We start from the raw sequence: 20,382 nt of genomic DNA, 5'->3' as shown, positions 1-20,382 counted from the left end.
ATATATAAAAACAATACGGGATTATTTGTTGTATAGCTTTGAATAATTTGATTATGCGTTGTCTTTTGTCATGTGATTAAGCCGCAGAGCTGTTGACTGAAATAGGCGTCTATTAAACCAGTTGTCGTTTACGTTTGCGTACAACAACAATTAAAACAACAACAACAGCCAGCACAACAACCACAGCTTAGACAGTCTGGCAGCATCCGAGCCCAGATCACGTGCGGTTTGTTTGTCTCACAAGCTGCGGCTGTCACTCTTTACTTAAAATACAGCACAAAACGCAATGTGAAATCAAGCAAAAAGTCGAACCTAAGTTACCTCGCACTAAGTTCATTTTGGCTATGTTAAATTTAAGATAAAGATTTAAAAAAGTCAAGAATAGCTAAAAACTTGTTGTTATGGGTATCTTTGAGTTGATCATGTCATAAACCAATTTTTGTGTTACTTATGTCAAATTTATAGCAATATCTATTAAATACATTGGCATATAAAGTATCTTTCAGTCGATCAACATGGCTTTTGTGCCATAAGACTTAAGTAAATTAACTTTTGTCAAATTTTCAACATATTTTGGTTGAGATAGCAACAATTTCTATTAAATATGCGCTTTTAACTAAATGAGACTTAGCAGGTATCTGTTAGTCGAGCATATTTTCTTGCTTTTTTATAAGCCTGAGCTGAACTGGCATTCTAAACAAATGACACAAATGTTAACTTTTATTTATTTTTTCATATTCAGCGATAATTTGTAAGAAACTAATACAACAAGAACAGAAATTGAGTAAAATATAGGGTATTTTTTTTTCATTTATTTTTGTTACCAAGTCATTAATTTTTTAAATTTTTTTGCTTAAATTCACTTCTTACTACAATTTCTATTCAAATATAAATATTCATAATTCATAAACTTTTAAAACTCTTAAAGGCGCTTATAGGGTCTCTATTAGTAGTTCAACTTTGATTATGTCTAAATATTTAGACTTAACTATAACTAATGCTTATTTTGAGCAGCTTTTGGCCTTGTTTGCTTTGGTTTGCACTGACAATTGACGACTTCTTAAGTGCGCTAAACAATTGTTCCCTGAATTAGATGAGCTTCATTTCACATGAATATAAAAATATATAATATATATTATATATTAATCAGGCAATAATGATTTAATTTTATTTGCAATTACTATGATTAGCATATAGTATCTTTTATTGCTTATTAGTAATTGTTCACAGAGTTAAAGACAGAGAGAGACAGAGACAGCTCGGCTAATTGGGCGACTAGACGGCTTGTTGAAATAATGTTAATTATGCTTCAGTTCGTTGCGAAAACTGTGTCAATTGTTGTAAATATTTAAATGAATTTTTGTGTGCCGGAAAGCAATTACTAAATGTGATTGATATTCAATTGATATGACTTTTCATTTCAATTAAAATTTCATTTGCCAATTTGTTAAATCAAATGAAGCACAAAGGAGAGATTTTACTGAAGATTTATTTACATATTTCTTGGCTGGCATCAGATTTACCTTTTATATAATATTTTTGAATGGAATTTTGCCAAGCCTTTAGCAATATATTCTTTTGTTATAAACATAAAATTGTCAATGAGACTCAGTTTCATTTAGTTATAACTAGTTATTGCTACACACATACGTTGGCCATAGGCTTGCTTAACTTTGTTTGCTTCGCTCACGATTTTAATCAAGTCAGCTGATAGCAACAGCAGCAGCAGCAGCTGCTATAGTCACCACTTCTTGGTCGAATTTGTATCGGGATAAATCATATGTAAACAACAAAAAAAGCTGCTTAATTGCCTGTTCTGGCAATTGTTTGTTAATATGTAAGAAAATTAAGCAGAACACAACGACTAGCAAATGCGCTGCTTGAATTTTATAGAATTATATATATAGGAAATAGCAAAAAATAAATAATAAAAATGTGAAAAAAACCAAAAAAATATTTTCTAAGTGATCTAAACATTTTCATCTAAGAATTTAATTAGACTTACGAGTTTTCAACTTAAATTATTAATTTTAACAAATAAAAAAATATATAAATTTAATACCAATCTACTTTAGAAACCTAGGCAAATATTTTGCATATGGAAACCTTATTTTTTTATAAACTTTCATTATTAATTGTATATTTTTCGAAACTACGAAGAGTTCTAGTAACTGCACAATGGTTTTTACGTAAGCAAGTTATGCACAGTCCTTAATGAGCCCACAACTCAGCACGAGGCACTTCAACAGACTATAAAACCATCAATAATTCTAAGCCCTCTAACCCTTCCTTCAGGCCTATAAATTATTCAAAATATATTCACCACTTATCCATCACCTACAATTATTATACAACAAATTTTACATCGTCATAATAAGAATGAAAGAAAAATTATAAGTGAATGAAAATTAGATACCTGAAGGTATTTATTTTAAAGATTTTATAAAAATATTGAATACATAAAATATTTAAAAAAAATCATGTTAAAAACTTTTAAATTAAAAATATTTTTAAAATTTTTTATAAAACATTTTCATATTTTTAGAGTTGTTGAGAAGGAAAATAAAGAACTTATGTAGAAAATGTTGAATATATTATTAAGTCTAACCTGCTGAGCTAACATTTTCAGCTCCAGATTTTGTGCAGTGCACTTAAGCAGCTGTGAGGGAATTAGAAAACGTCTTTAAGCTTTATTTATCTGAGGTTTGTGCGTTTTTGTCGGCTTTTCTAATCTTGGGCATTATCTATAAGCAAATAGTCTCCAGTGTTCTAGGCGTCATTGACAGAGCTTTTCTCATTATCAAATGCAGCCAAATAGCATAAGTAAATAATGGAATTGTTGTCAGGCAAGAGTTTTTTCTCCCTTATTTTCTATAGACAATGTTAATCGAAGTGTCGAGGCAGAGGCAACTGCTATTTGTCAGTTTGTTGTGAACTATTATTTACGCTCTAACAGCTGTAGCTAAGCACATCGAGAACTGTTGCATAATGCAAATAATAGATGTATTCAAATATGAATTTACAATGCAATCACTCACTTTTTATGGCATATACTATATATTTATATATATATGTATATATATATATAGCTACAGTCATTCAACTTTATGGGCACAGCCAAAATGAAAAAATATAACCGTATACTAATAGCGCAATCAATCAATTGATCTGTTTGCGGAATGAGCCGAGCTAATCTATTTAACTACTTGAGTAGTTGCCATAATTCATACTTGAGATAGTAGGGCAGAAGAAGACTTACCTAGAGCCCAGAGGCTCGTCACGTCACTATCAATATCCGTGAAAAGAATTTATAATGCTATCTACACTCAATAAATTTAATTGCACTTAATTATAAATTTATCAATTTCAGCTACACGACTCTAACACGACAGCGAATCAAGGCACTGATTCAGCTCTAGATATGCACACAGATATATATACATATATATATATATTTATTTATATATATGCCTTATTTGGGCTTTAAATTAACACTTCCGCAACGCTTGAGCTGCCGCTTGATTCATGCTGCTCACACGACAAATCTGAACTAGCAGCTTCTTTGGGCTACTTAAGTGGCATCAATTTGGCCACAAACTTTGCTACTTTTTCTTTGCTGCGAGGCGCCACACACAGACCGAACCGCACGATCGAGCTGCACAAGCCCAACTGAATGAAACTCAACTGTGCGACTGATAAGACCTCGCACTCGATCTAAGCGCACACACGCGACTGTCGAACGTGGGAGAGAGAGAGAGCGAACGTCAGTGTGTGGGTGTGTGGGTCGATAAAAACTAACATATCGCATGCGACAAGTGCACGAGTTGCATGCGATATGAGTTTGAAGAGTTTGTAGATGTTTGAAGGAGAGTGGACTTTACTTTGTTGTTGCAGAATTTGATAGGCTAAAGACTGAAGATTAAAGATTTATGTGAATTCTAAAAGGTAAAAGGGTTTTCCTTGAAAATAGATGAAGTTGAAACTTACTGCAGAAGTGTTTCAAGACGGTTGAAGTCAGTGATTCATAGTAATTACATTATGAGTTTAACTTAGTTTCTTTGAATACGTTTACTGAAGTCCAGACTTTAAATACCAGCTTTTAACTAGTTCTTCAGAAAACTTTTACCTATGCAGCAACAATTTGATGTTCACTCTTTGCTTGAAGGTCATTAAGTTGCTGTTGGAGCAAGTTCAGTTCGCGCGTCAAATTGATCTGGTTTGAATGCAGATCAAGATCCATTTGTCATCACAGAGCTGCCCAATGATTGAGACTGAAGTGTGAGCAACAGAATTGGTTCTGGCTCAACTGAAGCGCAACCATATTTTCATTACTTTATGTTTGTCCTTATTTCTTTTATACTGTGAAATTATATAGAGTGCATGTGACTTGAAACTTGCAGTTGTCCACTGGCAGATCGATCGATCTGATTCCAAAGAGTATTTTGCTTTTGAGCTTCACAGCTATAAATTGGCAGCAATATTTTATTTATTTTATTTATTTGTTTATTGTTGAATTTGGCTGGTCATTTAATTATGTATAGATGTACACTAGAGTCAATCTGAGAGATGTCAAAGGCAAAAGCTACAGCTTTGATGCTACAGAGCCTGAGTTTCAAGTCTTTATAGTTTCTTGATACAAATTTATATATTTAGTCTTTAGCTTAGCTTTTAGCTGTTATCAATAATGATATTTAAACTAAAATTTATTGCTTAATGTAGTGTAAGTCTGTAAAATTTTGCATGCTCGTTTTCAGATGAGTGTCCTTTAAATACAACTGAATGGAAATTCTCGGAAATGGAAATCGGAAATTTGAAATTTTGCTTACTGATCTTGCACGCACATAGTCATTTAGTTAAAAACTTAGATTTAATTACAAACCCGGCTGCTTGGATTCCACGCCGAGGACATACTTGTAATAGGCCGCGTTGAGTTGTTCGAGGAAGACGAAAGCAAACACCGTGTGTGGCCCGAGCCGACATAGGTAGGGCGTAAAACCCTTCCACAATGAAAATACGCCCTCGTTGCGTGTCACGGTGGCGAGGACATCCAACGTGCCCTTATACTCGCGGTGGCCGTCCGTTATCTTCATATTCTGTATCCGTGTCTTGGCCATGTCCATTGGCATCGAGGCGATCGTGGTCAATAGACCCGAACACATGCTTGCCACAATGTGCAAACCAAGTCCTTCGTTCATATACTCCTTGAAGAGGATCTTAAATTGTGAATACGATCCCAGCTGCACCATATTCACAATCATGGCACGCCCTATTGTTGGCATGCAGCCACGCCACAGCGCCAACACACCTTCCTCGCGTATTATCCGTGTCATGGCGTCGCCGACATTCTTATAATTACGCCGCTGATCCTCCGGCAGCCGGTTGTCGGCCATCATTCGTATGAGCGAGACCTCGGCTGGATTGCCAACCACAGCGCCGCATGCGCCCGCAACGATGCCCATCAGCATGCTGGCGAGCACGTTGGGCGATTTCTGATAGTTTTTCTGATAGGCTTCCACCTCCATCTGATAGACGCCCATGCGTGTTGTTGTGTACGTCGCCTGTCGCAGCAATCCTGCGCTGACGCCGTTGTAGAATGCCAATATGCCCTCGGACTTTAAGACCTTGGCCATGCAGTCGAAGGAGCTCTTATATTCACTCTTGCCACTCGCACCGGCCACTTGCATTCGCGTTTTCACCAGATCCAGGGGTTGCACTATGACGGACGCCAACATGCCAGCGGTGCCCCCGAGGACATACTTCATGTAGGAGGGTATAGTTTGACTGCTTGCATTTTGCACGTCCATAATCCAAAAACATTTAGGCTAAAATATTGAGAATTTCGATCAAATATTTCTACGTATGTGCTGACTGTTGAAATCTTACACTAAAAAGTTTACACAAAACTGTTGAAATGTCTCCTGAAAAAGGACAGTGATTGATGGTGTACCCAAAATGCAGCTATGCTAAGAGCTCCAAAGGTGAGTAGGAGAGAGAGAGAGGATAGATAAAGAGTGAGATGAGAGACATATACAGAGGGAGAGCAAGAGAAAGCCAGAGAGAAATGTAGAGTTAAGAAAGGGAAGATAGATCGAGAGAGAGAGAGAGAGACTCTTCCGATCTTTAGCTGACCAGAAGCTTGAGAATAAAAGTGATTTATATATTTATACGCTTAGAGTGGAGGTAGAGGCTTTTCCAGCAATTTATACATAAAAATTAATATATATAAAAATTAATTTCGATCAGGCCAAATTAGTTCTCTTTTTGGGCCTCTTAATTGGCTTGCCAGGCGCATTTGGGTTCGCGCAGCATTGAATTTAATTGTGGCAGTTAACGCTGGGCAACACCAACATAACAGATCAATTAACGTGGCCATATAATTTTCCGCACATGCTGGTTAATTATTGAACTTTAGCCGCCTCGAACGCCCCGCGCTCCAGAAATTAACAAAGCGCAGTCGACGGGCTCATTATCGGAGTTTTTGCATTAGATGAAAAGCGTTCGCATTTGCAATTAGAAGAAGGTTCAAGCCACAGTGGCGTTTTAAGCAAAAACTGGAGCAAGGTGCTTGGGCGCAGGAGGCGTGGCCGTAATTAGACAGCGCCAAAAAAATTTGTGTACTTACCAACTAGCATATTGGCAACTCATTGCGGGCTAATTAAGAACTCATGCTGCGGCACAGCAACACGCAACACTGCCAATAGCCCACAATAGCTAAGCGCAACAACAACTTGCAACGTTGTTGATTTTCGCGTGGATCAAACAAAAATCGCACGCAGCGGTGGAAAATGTCGACTAATTGGTGGTAAATGGTTTGCGTATCAGCTAAGTGCTGCCAAAATCAATTGCATACTCTAAGGCAGCAAGTAAAAACAATTCCAATTAGACAACTGCAGGAGAGTGAGAGAGAGCGAGTGACGGGCTGCTCTTAAAGGCAATTAAGTTAAAGTGGATCAATTGCCAATTGGTTTGTGTCCATGCTAAAATCAAGCTAGATTTATTTCTTACTTTCAGGCAGCAAATTTTTGTAGTTTCATATGAAATGAAACAGGAGCAAATTAAAAACAAATATTAGAAAAGTTGAAAGGCATTGTAATTAGTTAATTATAAAAATGATACACACATACTAGAAATGGGTTTGTGTGCCGTGTAGGTTTGGCCACAATTGTTTGCATACTCCCAGGCAGCATTGGCAAACTTATCAAATCAGATCAGTAAAGTCGGCTGAGGTAATCACCAGACAGTCAAGTAAAAGTGGGCCAACAACAATAACAACTGTAACAACTGGCAATTGTGAAAATTGTAAATAAATATTTGAGCAAATGACAACGAGCCGGCTAAAACTACTTGCGTCTATAAATCAGATCATATCGGCAGCTGGTTTTGCGGTCAACAGGCGACAGCAGCCCTACAAGCGTGGCAAGGAAAACTGCAACGTGAAAAATGCATGAAAGAAAAAACCAAAAAAAAACAACAACAAATGTTGACAACAAGATCTAAGCGATAAGCGCCACAGGAGAAGCAAGAGCGAGAGGCCTTGGGTAGCAGCAGCAGCAGAAGCGCAGGGAAAACCGCAGAGCTATGCTAAAGCTGTAGCTAAAAAGCAAAATGACAATAACAGCTGCAATTCAAAAGAGAGAGAGAGAGAGAGAGAGCAGAGTGAGGAGGCAGGGGGACGTCGTGTGAGCGACTGCAAAAAGTACAAACGAAAAAAAACAAGGCATTAAGTGGCGAACCGTTAAGAAGTCATTGGGTAGACTAAAACCTGAAAACAGCAATAAAACGACGTCAGCGTCACGAAAAAACTTAATGCGGCAATTGCTGAAGTAAACAGAGCAAACTATCAGAGAGTTAGCGGCAAGAAGAAGCTGTCGCCAGAGAGTGAGAGCAGCGCGTAGTTAGAGAGTAAAAGTTGACAGCGAGAGCGCAGCGAAAGCTAAGTGAACAGTGCAGGCCACACAAATAGCAACAAGTTGAAGAAACACAACGAAGTTCGAAAACGTTTCGTTGCTCTTAGCATGGTCACAGCTGTATTTGATCAACTGTAAATGATAGCTTCAATATGTGGATGTATTCAATTTATGTAGCTACTGTCATCACACACATATACCCACAGAGCCTATTAGAGAACAACAAAAGTTGTTAAATGTGTGTCAATCCAGTCCGGTTTTCCGACCACTGTGGGACGCTGATGCTGCCCAAAAAATACACACAACAAAAACTACCTAAAACGCACAATGCAATAAACAGTTATAGTTAAACAATAAATCAAAAGCTGAGAGAAAAACAAAAATTCTAAACTAAAGACTCTGGCCACAAACTTGAGATCATTGACGCTCGCACTCTCCGGCGCTGGCGCTCTCTTTGGCGCTCTTTCGAGCTGCGACACTTTCGAACTTGTTTTCGAACAACTAAGTTGAGGCTCGCCAGCAGCAGCTGCAGCCGAAAACTTTGGTCATTCGTCAGTGAACCGTCCACGCTTAACGGTCTGATCACGGGGCTCTCGCTTACAAGTCGCAGCGTAGCGTCTTCTTCTTTGCCGAAGAACGAACGTCTTACAAGCAACAACAAAGAAAGAAAGAAAAAAAGATATATATCTGTGGATGAAAGCCTCGCTCTTTGCATTTTTTGTTTATCTACGCGTGTGCGTGCGCCTCTGTGCCTGTGTGCGTGTTACCATTTTGCATTTTTCGGGCTTTTCGTCGCTTCGCGTCGCGCCGCTTTGCACTGTTTGCGCCTTTTGCACTGCGTGTGCAGTTCCGTTCCGTTCAGTTCAGTTTGGCTCGGCAAAGCCTTTAAAATAAATTACTAATTGTTGTTGTTGTTCTTAACGCCGCGCGTGCTACGACAGAAAAAAAGTGCAGCGAAATTTCACTTAAAAAGTGCTCGAAAAAAGTGTTCGAAAATAAATAAAAAAAAAATAAGTAAGAAAACGGCACAAGTTCTGTTTGCCATGTTATTAACATTGTGTTCATAATTCCACAGTATGCACAAAATACAAATAAAGAAATATATACAAAATACAAGCTCAAATAGAAAGCAACAAATTTCCACAGCTAACACAACAACTACAACAACGCCAACAATAGCAACAGCATTCAGCATAAACTAGAGGAATAATACATGAAACTTAAATAAAAGAGGTATGTAAATGCAGAAATAGAGAAAGAGAGAGCGAGAGAGAAAGAGAGAGAGAGAGTGAAAGAGAACTAGAACTGCATCTACAGTGAAAAGTCGACAAATATTTATTTTTTATACAATTTATATATAATCGCGATCAGTCGTTCGACCTGTAAAGACGTGAATTCGAACAGCCTTCGCTTAAGCTCTACTGCTGCAGAGTTCTAAAAATAGAACTTTGCGGTGCATTCTTCAACGCAACAGCAACAAAAACCGCACACGCAGCGTTTTCTTATCGCTTGCTTCCGCGTAACTCAATTGCTTTAATTGCAATTTACGAAATTTCGTCGCTTGGCGCGAGTGCGCCTGCACTCAAAAGCACAATCCGCGATGACATCTAATGTCAATAACCTCGCTACAGCTGTAAAGGTAAATGCAGAAATGCAAGCCCAGCTTAACGTTGTGATGGCAAATAGGCAAGCCTCCATCATGCCAATAAACTCAAAAATAGATATCGCCTCCGTGCAAGGCATCACTAACAACAAAAACACGAAACGTAAACAGCCAAATTCACCAAAAACCATCAAGAAAAGGCTCATCTTCGACGAACCAAGCACCAGCAATGCAGCATTAATATCAGAAAATCGATTTTCACTGCTCGTAGAAGAAGATGAAGACTACAGCGAATCACCTGTAGCTCCAGAAGCCCCAGTATTGACCGACCAGCAAACTACTCCGAAACCTCGTCCGCCCCCCATATGGTGTCCAAACATCAAGTCTGTGGCCCTACTTCAACAGATAATAGATAAAGTAATTGATGCTAAATCATACGTAATTAAGCCAAAGAAGAATAACATAGGTGTATTAACCCAATGCAGTGAGGACTATCGCAGAGTTATAGACCACTTTACTAAGCTGGAATTGGAGTTCCACTGCTACCAGCTTAAGGAGGACAAACCATATAGAGTCGTGTTCAAAGGGCTTCACTCCAGCACTGATACAACACTAATTAAAAAGGAATTGGAAACCAAAGGCCACACAATTACAAATGTGCACAACCCACTGAGCCGTATGGACAAAACACCGCTAAATATATTTTTTGTTGACGTGGCTCAGGCCCCCAACAACAAAGAAATTTTGGACATTCGAGTTGTCTGCAGGCAACGCTGCACAGTGGAACTGCCAAGAAGATACAACGACCTGACACAATGCCATCGCTGTCAAGAATTTGGACACACACAACGCTACTGCCACAAAGCTCCCAGATGTGTGCGTTGCGCCGGGAAACACGCATCCAAAGACTGCACCCGCGAAAAGGACCAGGCACCAACTTGTGTGCACTGTGAGTTACAGCACCCAGCCAACTATAAGGGCTGCCAAGTATACAAGCGGTTGCGCAAATTGCAATCCCCAGCACAAAAAAGGAGTCCCACACAAACACCGTCTACGGGTCCGAGTACTGCTTCCGAAATTACAAGGCCCCGGAGCATTACCCAAGCCACGAGCTTTGCAACGCCTATTAGTGGTGTTTCTTACGCACAGGCCGCTAGAGGTGGACCGTCAAATAAGAATACCACAAGTGACACTTTGTTCACTGAAATGCTTCAGCAACAACAACGTCAGTTTGACGCAATTAATGCCGAGCTCAAAGCGATGCGAGAAGTACAATCCCAACAAGCAACCATGCTAAACAGTTTAATGGCCATCATAACCAAGCTTGCCTACAAATAATGGCTTTACGTGTGGGTATCTGGAACGCCAATGGCCTGAGAAACAAGACTCAGGAACTGGCTGCGTTTCTCTCACAAGAAAACATAGATATAATGTTAATAACAGAAACTCATGAGTGCCCCACTACACAAATTTTCGGATACGAACACTATCAGGCTCATGGTGAAGGAGCAAACTGCTTTGGTGGATCCTCAATCCTCATACGAGCAACAATACCGCATACACCTTTACTGCCAATTTGCAACGCAACAATGCAGGTCTCAGCCATCACCCTGCCTACGTCTATTGGAGCGATCGAAGTTGCGTCAATTTATCTTCCGCCAAACACTGGTCTGTGTGATCATCACATGGAACAGGTTCTAGGCCAAAGGTTGAATAAGACCCTCATCGGCGGCGACTGGAATGGATGGCACCCATTTTGGGGAAGCAATAGTGCGAATCGTCGCGGAGAAGTCATATTTGAGGCGATTCAAAACTTACAATTCAGCATATTGGCGACTGGAGCCCCCACCCGTTACCCAATTAATGGACACAGGCCCTCGGCAATCGACTTCGCTGTCTACAAAGGCATCTGTGACCGGCAATTGACCATTGAAGAATCCTTGGACCTATCCTCTGACCACCTGCCACTAATAGTCACAATCCACGCGCAGCCACAGCCCTTGCCCATTAGGAAACAACTACTGCCAGCAGGATCAGATTTAGGAGTCTTTAGGCGCGAGCTCCATTACTCTTTGCACATAGAAATGGAACTTAACACTCCTGAAGACGTGGACTACGCAGCAAACAAACTGCAGGAAGAAATAGTCAAAGCTGCGCACCAAGCCGCCCCACCATCTTGCCAAACAAGACAACAGTCTCCGTACAACATCCCCCTCACCTTGGAGGCCCAACACCTACTAATACACAAAAGATGGGCCAGGAGACGCTGGTTAAGATTACGCACGCCTGATGCCAAATCCATGTACAACGAAGCCACGAGGCATCTTAAAGCTGCTCTCGCCCTGCTTCAAAAGAGGTGTATCAGCGATGCGCTGGTACGAGCTGAATCGCCCACTGACGCAGAGTTTCAATTATGGAAATTTACAAGAAAGCTCAAACGGCAGCCAATACGACGTCATCCCATTCGGAGCATTTCTGGTTCCTGGCACATTGGAGACGAAGCTCAAGCTGAGGCTTTTGCAAACCACCTTCAAGACCAATTCACGCCGGTGATTACCGCAGAGGCCTCAGAAATCGAAGCAACAGAAGACATCGTTCTCTCGCCCCTCCCAGCTGAAGACCAGATAACTGGATGTACAAAAGAAGAGGTTCTTGAACACATCAGAAGAGTGAAGGCAAAAAAATCCCCTGGATATGATCTAATAAACGGCAGAGTCCTTAGAGCACTGCCTGACTCCACCATAGACTACATAACTATGGTGTACAACGCCATGCTCCGCATCCGGCACTTTCCAGCCTGCTGGAAGCGCGCCGTGATTGTGATGATTCCTAAGCCTGGCAAACCCGTGGGAGAAATTGAGTCGTACAGACCAATTAGCCTGTTGCCAGTACTCTCCAAAATATTCGAAAGAATATTTCTGGAACGAGTACTGACACATCTGGGACGCCAGGAGGCCATTCCAAACCATCAGTTTGGCTTCAGGAGACAGCATGGAACACCGGAACAGGTTCACAGAGTTGTGCACCATATCCTTGGAGCCTTTGAAGAAAAGATGTACTGCTCTGCCGTCTTTTTAGACATCAAACAGGCGTTTGATCGAGTTTGGCACCTGGGACTGCTGCAGAAAGTGAGGACCACCCTTCCAGCCCCATTTTTCGCGTTGCTATCCTCATACCTTATTGGAAGAACCTTCCAAGTGTCAAGGGGGCAAACAGTATCCTTGACTAGACCAATTATGGCTGGAGTACCACAGGGTAGTGTTCTAGGCCCAACACTTTATACTTTATTCACAGGAGATATGCCAACTCCCGAGCCAAATATAGGAAGTACAGATGCAGTACTCATAGCGACCTATGCAGATGACACCGCCATCTTATCACGTCACGTATCTGCGCAAGAAGCTTCAGACTCACTACAAAAATATCTGGACTCTTTCGGACGCTGGGCAAAACGGTGGTGTATCACCATTAATGCACAAAAGTCTGTACATACTACCTTCGCCACTAGAAGAGGAGATTGCCCAAGCGTTGCATTGGGGCCCACTATTCCCAAAGCCTCAAAAGTAAAGTACCTTGGTATCACTCTTGACAGAAGGCTGACTTTTAAAGCGCACATAAGTCAAGTAACCTCAAAATGCAAAAGCAAGCTAAAAACCCTCGACTGGATGCTGAGAGCTTCAAGCAAGTTGTCTTACAGCAGCAAGGCCGCCATCTACAAGGCAATAGTTGTCCCAACCTTCGTATATGGTATCTCTCTATGGGGCTCCTCGGCGAAGACTACAAGGAACAAAATTCAGACCCTGCAGAATAAAGCACTACGCAGATGGACTGGAGCCAGCTGGTTTGTAAGAAACTCAGTCTTACATAGGGATTTAGCAATTCCCACAGTTGCTGAACTCATTGGGCGACACAGTTCAAGATACGCGGACAGACTTGCAGCGCATCCTAACCATCTCGCAAGCAACCTGGCTATAAACAACAATAGGCGAAGACTGAAGAGATTGCATCCTCTAGACAATATTAGAACTAATTAAGATAGTAGCTACAAGTGCAGAATAATTGGCATATCTGCCCTCCCATTAGTTAAGGTTTAGAGCTAAATGCGCTATAGAGTCTAAGACAATAAGCTGCAACAAAATAAAGAAATAAAAACGAAAAAAAAAAAAAAAAAAAAAAAAAATTTATATATGATAAAATTGTATTATAAATTATTTGAAGAAAAAGGAAAATTGTAAACCAAAATTTATTTTTTAGCTGTCTCTTTTTTTCAATAAAAGAAAAGTGTATACAGCTGTGTTCATAAAAATAGTAGTGCGACAGAGCACTAAATGTTGCACAATCCAATTTAGTAATAATCGCCATATTTTGAAAACAACTGCAAACGAATATTAAAACTAACATATTTTGTATTAATTTAGTTACAATTTTAATTTTGTAGCTAAGTTCATAAAAATAGTGGCGTAACTGAGCACTAAATGTTGCACAATCCAATTAAGTTATAATCACCATATTTTGAAAACAACTGTAAACGAAAATTAAGACTAACATATTTTGTATTAATTTAGTTACAATTTGCATTTTACATTTATTTTTTTTTTATATATTTTATTTTTATTAAATTTTTTTAATTTATATATTTTGCTATATTTATATTTGTATTTGAAATAGATTTATTAATTTATTGTTGTAAATACATCTAAATGTTTTTGTAAGAAATTTATTTTTGTATTTTAATTATTATATACATTTTTATTTTTTATTTTAAATAAATTTTTGCTTTTATTTTATTAGGTTTAATTTCGATGAACATTTGAATTTGCTTAATTAATTTAATCAAAAATTTTAATTGTTATAACAATTTCATCTCAAGCTTCTGTTACATATAAAAAAAATTTGTCAGCTGCAACTCTGGTGCTCCACTTAGCGAGCGTTAACTGTAGCTGAACTGGACATAACTGTTTGATTATTTAATTGACAAGCGGCGCTACAGGAAGAACCAGTAAAAGAACCAGCCATAGCTGTAACTGCAGTTAAAATCTTTTCAAATTGTCAATTCTGAAGTCGAGATCTTTATTTTCTCTCATTCGCTGTTTAATATATTCCATTAATACATTTCTCTTGGGGCGATTTGATTTGCATATCGCATTCATTCACTCAGAGTATCATAATTTCCCAAAATGAAAACCCAGTTGGAGTCGCGTTTGATTGTCAGTTTCGTTGGTTTGGATCGATTTTCATATTGTGGTTTCTTGCAACCGACAAAACAAAAATACAACACTTGCTGCACGATTGAACTTTAAGCCGCATTCTTTGCTGTCTGCGGGCCGCCTCGATTGGACGTCGTTGGTTCAAGCTAAAGCTGGCCAATTTTTTCGTAAGCAGAGGCTGCGACTCATTCTTCGTGGGAACTCTTTGCACTAGGCTGTCTGGCATTTGCCTGTGCGGCACACATTTTTTGTTTTTGCCTCGCTTTGAGTTAGTTAGTTGGTTTAGCCTAGACGAAACTGGCTTTAAGAACAGGAATTTCCACTCCTACAACAATACGTTAATGACAGTTGGCCTATACTCTTATAAAAAAAGTCGGATATGGGCTTAAGATAAGCGAGTGCTAGAAAACTAATTAGCAAAGGGTATTTTAAGTCGGTCAAGAAATATAGTAGACCTCGTCTAGTATTCCAGCTTGTAAGAGTATTTGAGCTTGGATCTTGAACGGATTTTAAACTAAAGCTAAAGATTTTAAACTAATCAGTTTAGCAGGTTTAAAAACCTATTCAAATTTCAAACTGCATCTTTATAGAGTATTCAATAGTCGGTTCCCTCTCAAACCATTAAATTGCAACGAAAATTTGTTTTTATATTCAATTTGTAATTCAAAATTCTTTGATTTTTAATCGTCAACAATTAATACAAACTAAAAAAACTTGAAAAGCGGATGCCAATTGCTAAACTAAGAACTAAGAACTAAGAACTAAACACTAAGAATTAAAACTAAAATAAAAAGTTAATTTGTTAAGTTAGACAAAGATTTCGGGTCCAAAGATCGCAACCTTTGTGGATTGTGCGGCGCGCGGCTTGGGCGGTGTGCTGGGCGCCTTGACAGAGGGCGCAGCAGATTCGGAACTGCTGCTCAAACTAGAACTGGAACTTGAACGGGAACTGGAACTGGAACGAGAGCTGGAGTTCTTTCTGCGCCGCATGCTGCGCAGCTCGTCTCGCAGCTGCTCCTTGTAGACGAGCTCCCGCTTGCAGGCCTGCAGCTCCTCGACGCTGCAGTGCTTCAGCTGGCGTATCGTACGCGAGACGAGGCCATCGATTATGTGTATCTTGCAGCGGGAGAGCCGCGTCGGCTCCGCATGCCGGCGCGTCAGCTCGCTCTGATACTGGAACAGCAAGTAGCCAACGCTGGGTCGAGCGCCGCGACGATGATTGTGGCTTTGGCTCTTTTGGCTTTCCATAATTGATCGAGTTGCTCGTCGAGTGTCGCTGTCGTGAATGATGTCCTTTAGTACTTTACCAGGATTATTTATATGTGAGCAATGGTTGGGTGTGGATCGGTGCTTTTGCTACCTGTTGACCTGTCAGCGCAATTACCTGTTGTTCAACAAAAACGAGAAAAATCTGTGGCTTGGTTTGTTAGCCTGGGCAAAACCCAATTTTGCGTCTGTTACAAATCTTGTTAAATGTTTCGACAGCAATCACAAAGCTACGACTGTGTCTATGCGTGGGTGCGTGTGCTTATGTGTATGATTGAGTGTGTGTGGGTTGCTTTTGTTTTGTTTATTGCACAGCAGCGATAAATTTATAGCTTGACCTTTGCATAAATACATATCTCTCTCGCTCTGTGTTCACGGCTTAAAAACATACATAGAACTGAAGCATAAAAGTGAAAGTATTTGAGTTGAGCAACTTGCAGATACCCTGCATATTTGCTTATGGGCAGGGTAGTTGTGCCTAACTGTTGAAGAAAACTTCTAGATTATGATTCTAAGCTTAATTTAGAGAGTTTAAGGACTGTATTGTAAATGGGGAATGAGCCTGACTGAAATTTGTTAAGAATTTGATATACTCTTTGAAATTAAGCATTTATCAATTAGAATTTGCTGCTGCTTCGAGACTAATACATAGTTTCTATATATATTTCTCACGATTCTTATGCATTTTAGAGACTTTCAAAGAAGCATCAAAGGGTTATCAAATACTTAACAATAATATATATACATCCACTATCAATCACACTGAACAGCACTATATATAGAGCTTCTAATCTAGCTGTTGCCATCTTTTGACGACTAGATAAACATTCTTAAACAATCATGCCAAAGCTTACATATTTTATTCATTCATTTTTATCTTGACCATACAATTTGTATAATATTTTTCATAGCCATTAAAAAACATTATCTAACAATTAAATCCAACTTTTATATAGTTTAGCATTCATTTATCTCAGCTATAAAATGTTTATAAATAATTTTCATACCCCTTCAATAGAGTCTAAGCTCTTCGCCAGCCGCTTGACTCCGTTGCCCGTGGCCTAATAAATGTGTTTAAATTTGCGCAGAAATTTATACAATTTACACAATTTATTCGCAACGCGCTTGACCCTCGCACTAAGAAGTGCTTATTAAATATTTATTTATGAACGAGAATTTCTCGAAATCTAGTCCAACCATCGGCCGGCTGATCCACTTGCCTAAAATTTACTTTTGCGCACGATTATAATTTTCACTTAATTTAATTGAGCCGTGGACCGTCGACAGTGAACTGCTCTAAATGCGCATTTCAACTAAATTTCAACTTAATTATGTTAAAATGTTTGCCGAAATGTGTATGGAAAAAGAAGAAATGACAAGAAAAGTGAAAATTCCTGCTGCTGCTTCATTGTTTGTCTTTCACTTCAAGCGCTAAGCGCTGCGCCTTGTCAAAATTCTTTTCAAATATGCGCAGCTGCATTAAGCCAGCAATAACAACAACACCAACATGCGCAGCAACAACAATAACAATTATAACAATGTAATATATATATATATATATATTATATACATATACATATAGCCCACATTAAGCACTGCAGAGAGAAAGTTCGAGTAGTAGCAGGGCAGGCTAGTTAAATTTGGTAATGGAATTGGCTGCACTTAAGTTTTTAATATATTTATTATGTTTATTTTTTATATTTATAATTTATAGATATCACTTTATCTTATTGAGATTGTATAATAATAATATACAAGATTGAACTTAAGGCCAAAAATTAGATATTTTAAAATTACAGTAATTGAAAAAGCATAGACAAAAATTAGATGTACAAATATTTTTTTTCATCCTAAACGATTTTAGCATTTAAATATAGTTTTTAAAATAATGTATATCCATTCTAAATCATGTAAAATTGTTAATTTTCTCTGACTAACTCTACTGCAATTATTCAAAGCTATTTAGCATTCGCATATTAAATATATTTGTTAGAGTATTTGAGTTTCTTCAATTAACAGTTAAATATTGTCTCATGTAGTTAAGCTATGCTAATGGGCTTCGACGAGTGCCGTCCGCTGCGCTGTGCTGGCCCTTGTTAAAGCCCATATGTATGGACAAATACAAATATTATAAGATGCTGCTCTGCTTATGCTTTTTTTGTGGTGCTAAATGCAGGGCGCTCGAGGCGAGGCGTAGCAGTAAACGATGAAGACGATGAATGACCCACAAAACGCAGACAAATCCCCAATAATGTAAATGAAAATCCATGAAAATCTATGAAAATATATGAAAAGAGCTGCAGCAGCTGCAGGCGGGACGTTGCTTAATCAACAATCATTTTTTTGTGGCTGTTGACTTGATTATAATTGTGATTGTCTGAGCGATAACTTTTGAATGCGTAAACCAACTTGTTTCCATTGAGTCGAGTTTAGAACGCGTTGAATTGGAAGCTGTCTGCGAGCTGTCAAGAGCAGCATTTGCTTAGTGTTTGCTGTCCGCATCGGCAGCTAGCCTCTGGCTTTGACCTTTGCTTACCTGCGCAAACGAAACGTGTGCGCGTTGCCTCCTCGCCTCATCGCTTCCTCGGGGCAACGCCGGTCAACCGCTCATAAAACGCTGATGCGACGCATTTGCCTAAGCCGGCGCGTGGTCTTTCCCCAGTGCTTAATCCTGGCTGCGAGATCCTTTTGTTTTTCTGCATTCTCGCTACTGGACGCAATTATAAAAGGATTATGCCATTTGTGACCTGACAAACCAAATACCACACTGCATGTTCTCTCACTGCCCGATGCTCCTTGCCCTCTGCCCTCTGCTCACTGACCTCTGGCCACTTGCACATTTCATTATGAAGCAAACCTTAATGAATTACCTAGAAGTTGTTAAGTGCCAGAAGGGCAACAGGCATTTTTAGACCAATATGCTGCGCAAGTTCTCGAACATTTTGTTGACTGCAGCTATGCTAATGACTCGAAAGAAAATGCAGCACATGGAAACACACGTGAAAATGTCACAGCAAAAGGAACACAGCAAACAGGACAAATTTACAAAGAAGTTGCGACAGATAGCTAGAGAGTGAGATAGATGGAGAGAGAGAGAGAAAACACAATGGTTAGATGAGAAGTTATGTGTGACATTACAGTGAATGCTCGTTAGGTGAACTTGGCTATGCATTTTAAGGCTTTTTGCAGCAGTTTCGCATTACTATTGACTTCAATGGCTGTGTGAAACTTATAGAGGAGATATGTAATATATGTGTGAGATATAGTAGTTGGATCTCTGAATAACGCAAAGTTTATAGCTCAAAGCAATGAAGTTAGAAATATATATAGAATATTAATTAATGGCAAATTCAGCTTAGTTAAGCTAGGAATAGTTATAGAGGGGAATTTTTCAACTAAATGAATTGATATAGTAACTTCATTCATTCATCCATTCTCTTTTATATAATCCTGCTGCAAGCCCAATCCAATGCTTTTCAAGTCTTCTTTATCTTCACAACATTTCTCTCGCAATTCAATTCTTCTGTGTATCGCTGACATATTAGCTAAGCCGTTGAACGTCCTCTTTGTCCACGCGCTGACTCGACAGGTTCGTTCATGCTTGGCAGCATTCACAGCTGCTGTGTTTGCATATGGATATACATAGCGATGATGTTCATATTATGACTGGTAGCATAAACGGTTGGTTAGCATCCAAAGTGGATTAGGCCGGATTAAGCCACGAAATATTTTGGCACAAATATTTACAGTTGCTTGACCTGCAGGCGGCGCTTGGGCGCTCAGGTGGTGCAGGTAGTACAGGTAGAGCAGGACAGGTAGCTTCGATCGCTTGCATATAAGCGATGTTCAATGTTGCCATGTCAACACTTGGTGAACCACAACCAAACGAGCAACAACCAATCGAAATGGAGCTGGAAAAGCAATCGAAACCGACTGTCTCGTATCATTTGTTTCTCTATCGCGAGGAACTGGCCAGACGTCAGCGACGTCAGTTGCGGCTTTCCCGCACCAAGATCGAGATCACGGACGAGCTCATCTCGAAGACGGTGCGCAACATCAAAAGCTGCAGCATGGACGATCTAAAGGCGGTCAATCGGGAGCTGCTCTTCAAACGGAAACTGCGACACAATGTCTCCAAGCTACGCAAACAAGCCAAGCAGCAATAGTCAGAGAGGGAGAGAGAGCGGGGGAAGAGGTAGCGAGTAGAGCAGCCCAACGAAAAATATTGTACATAAACAAATTTTGTAAATAAATCAACTTCGATAAGATTCTGCATTGAAAACGCTTTCGAAAACTTGTCAATTTTATGGTCTATTCACAGCGAGATAGAGAAGCTTTAAGCCAGAGAAAAAACTAAAAAAAAACCTGCCAGCTGAATCAGCAAATGCGGCACAAAGGC

General features: G+C 39.4%; 4 protein-coding genes across 6 annotated transcripts in view; 1 reads left to right on the top strand and 3 right to left on the bottom strand.

The window, feature by feature from the left end:
• Window positions 1-3,421, bottom strand: part of LOC111599509 — a 76,902-nt gene extending 73,481 nt beyond the window's left edge. For all 3 annotated transcript variants that reach the window (XM_023315173.2, XM_023315177.2, XM_023315184.2), the window contains exon 1: window positions 3,260-3,421. The gene's annotated coding sequence lies outside the window, so the exon portion shown is untranslated. The remainder of the gene's footprint in view (window positions 1-3,259) is intronic.
• A 1,066-nt stretch (window positions 3,422-4,487) lies between these two features.
• On the bottom strand, window positions 4,488-5,907 carry LOC111599579 (mitochondrial 2-oxoglutarate/malate carrier protein). The gene has a single exon (XM_030223786.1). It carries the CDS (start codon window positions 5,802-5,804, stop codon window positions 4,872-4,874), a length of 933 nt encoding a protein of 310 aa, XP_030079646.1. The 5' UTR covers window positions 5,805-5,907; the 3' UTR covers window positions 4,488-4,871.
• Window positions 5,908-15,524: 9,617 nt separating this feature from the next.
• LOC111599602 lies at window positions 15,525-16,243 on the bottom strand. Its single transcript, XM_023315292.2, has 2 exons — window positions 16,102-16,243; window positions 15,525-15,993 (listed from the first exon to the last, which is right to left on the bottom strand). Exon 2 carries the CDS (start codon window positions 15,963-15,965, stop codon window positions 15,525-15,527), a length of 441 nt encoding a protein of 146 aa, XP_023171060.1. The 5' UTR covers window positions 15,966-15,993; window positions 16,102-16,243.
• Window positions 16,244-19,888: 3,645 nt separating this feature from the next.
• Window positions 19,889-20,149, top strand: LOC111599645. Its single transcript, XM_023315327.2, has one exon. It carries the CDS (start codon window positions 19,889-19,891, stop codon window positions 20,147-20,149), a length of 261 nt encoding a protein of 86 aa, XP_023171095.1.
• The last annotated feature ends 233 nt before the right edge of the window (window positions 20,150-20,382 follow it).

This window comes from Drosophila hydei, unplaced genomic scaffold (genome assembly GCF_003285905.1).
Source record: "Drosophila hydei strain 15085-1641.00,03,60 unplaced genomic scaffold, DhydRS2 tig00000283-arrow-arrow-pilon, whole genome shotgun sequence".
NCBI classification, from domain to species: Eukaryota; Metazoa; Arthropoda; class Insecta; order Diptera; family Drosophilidae; genus Drosophila; species Drosophila hydei.
Note: the sequence above shows the minus strand (reverse complement) of the source record. Positions and strands in the feature narration are given on the sequence as shown.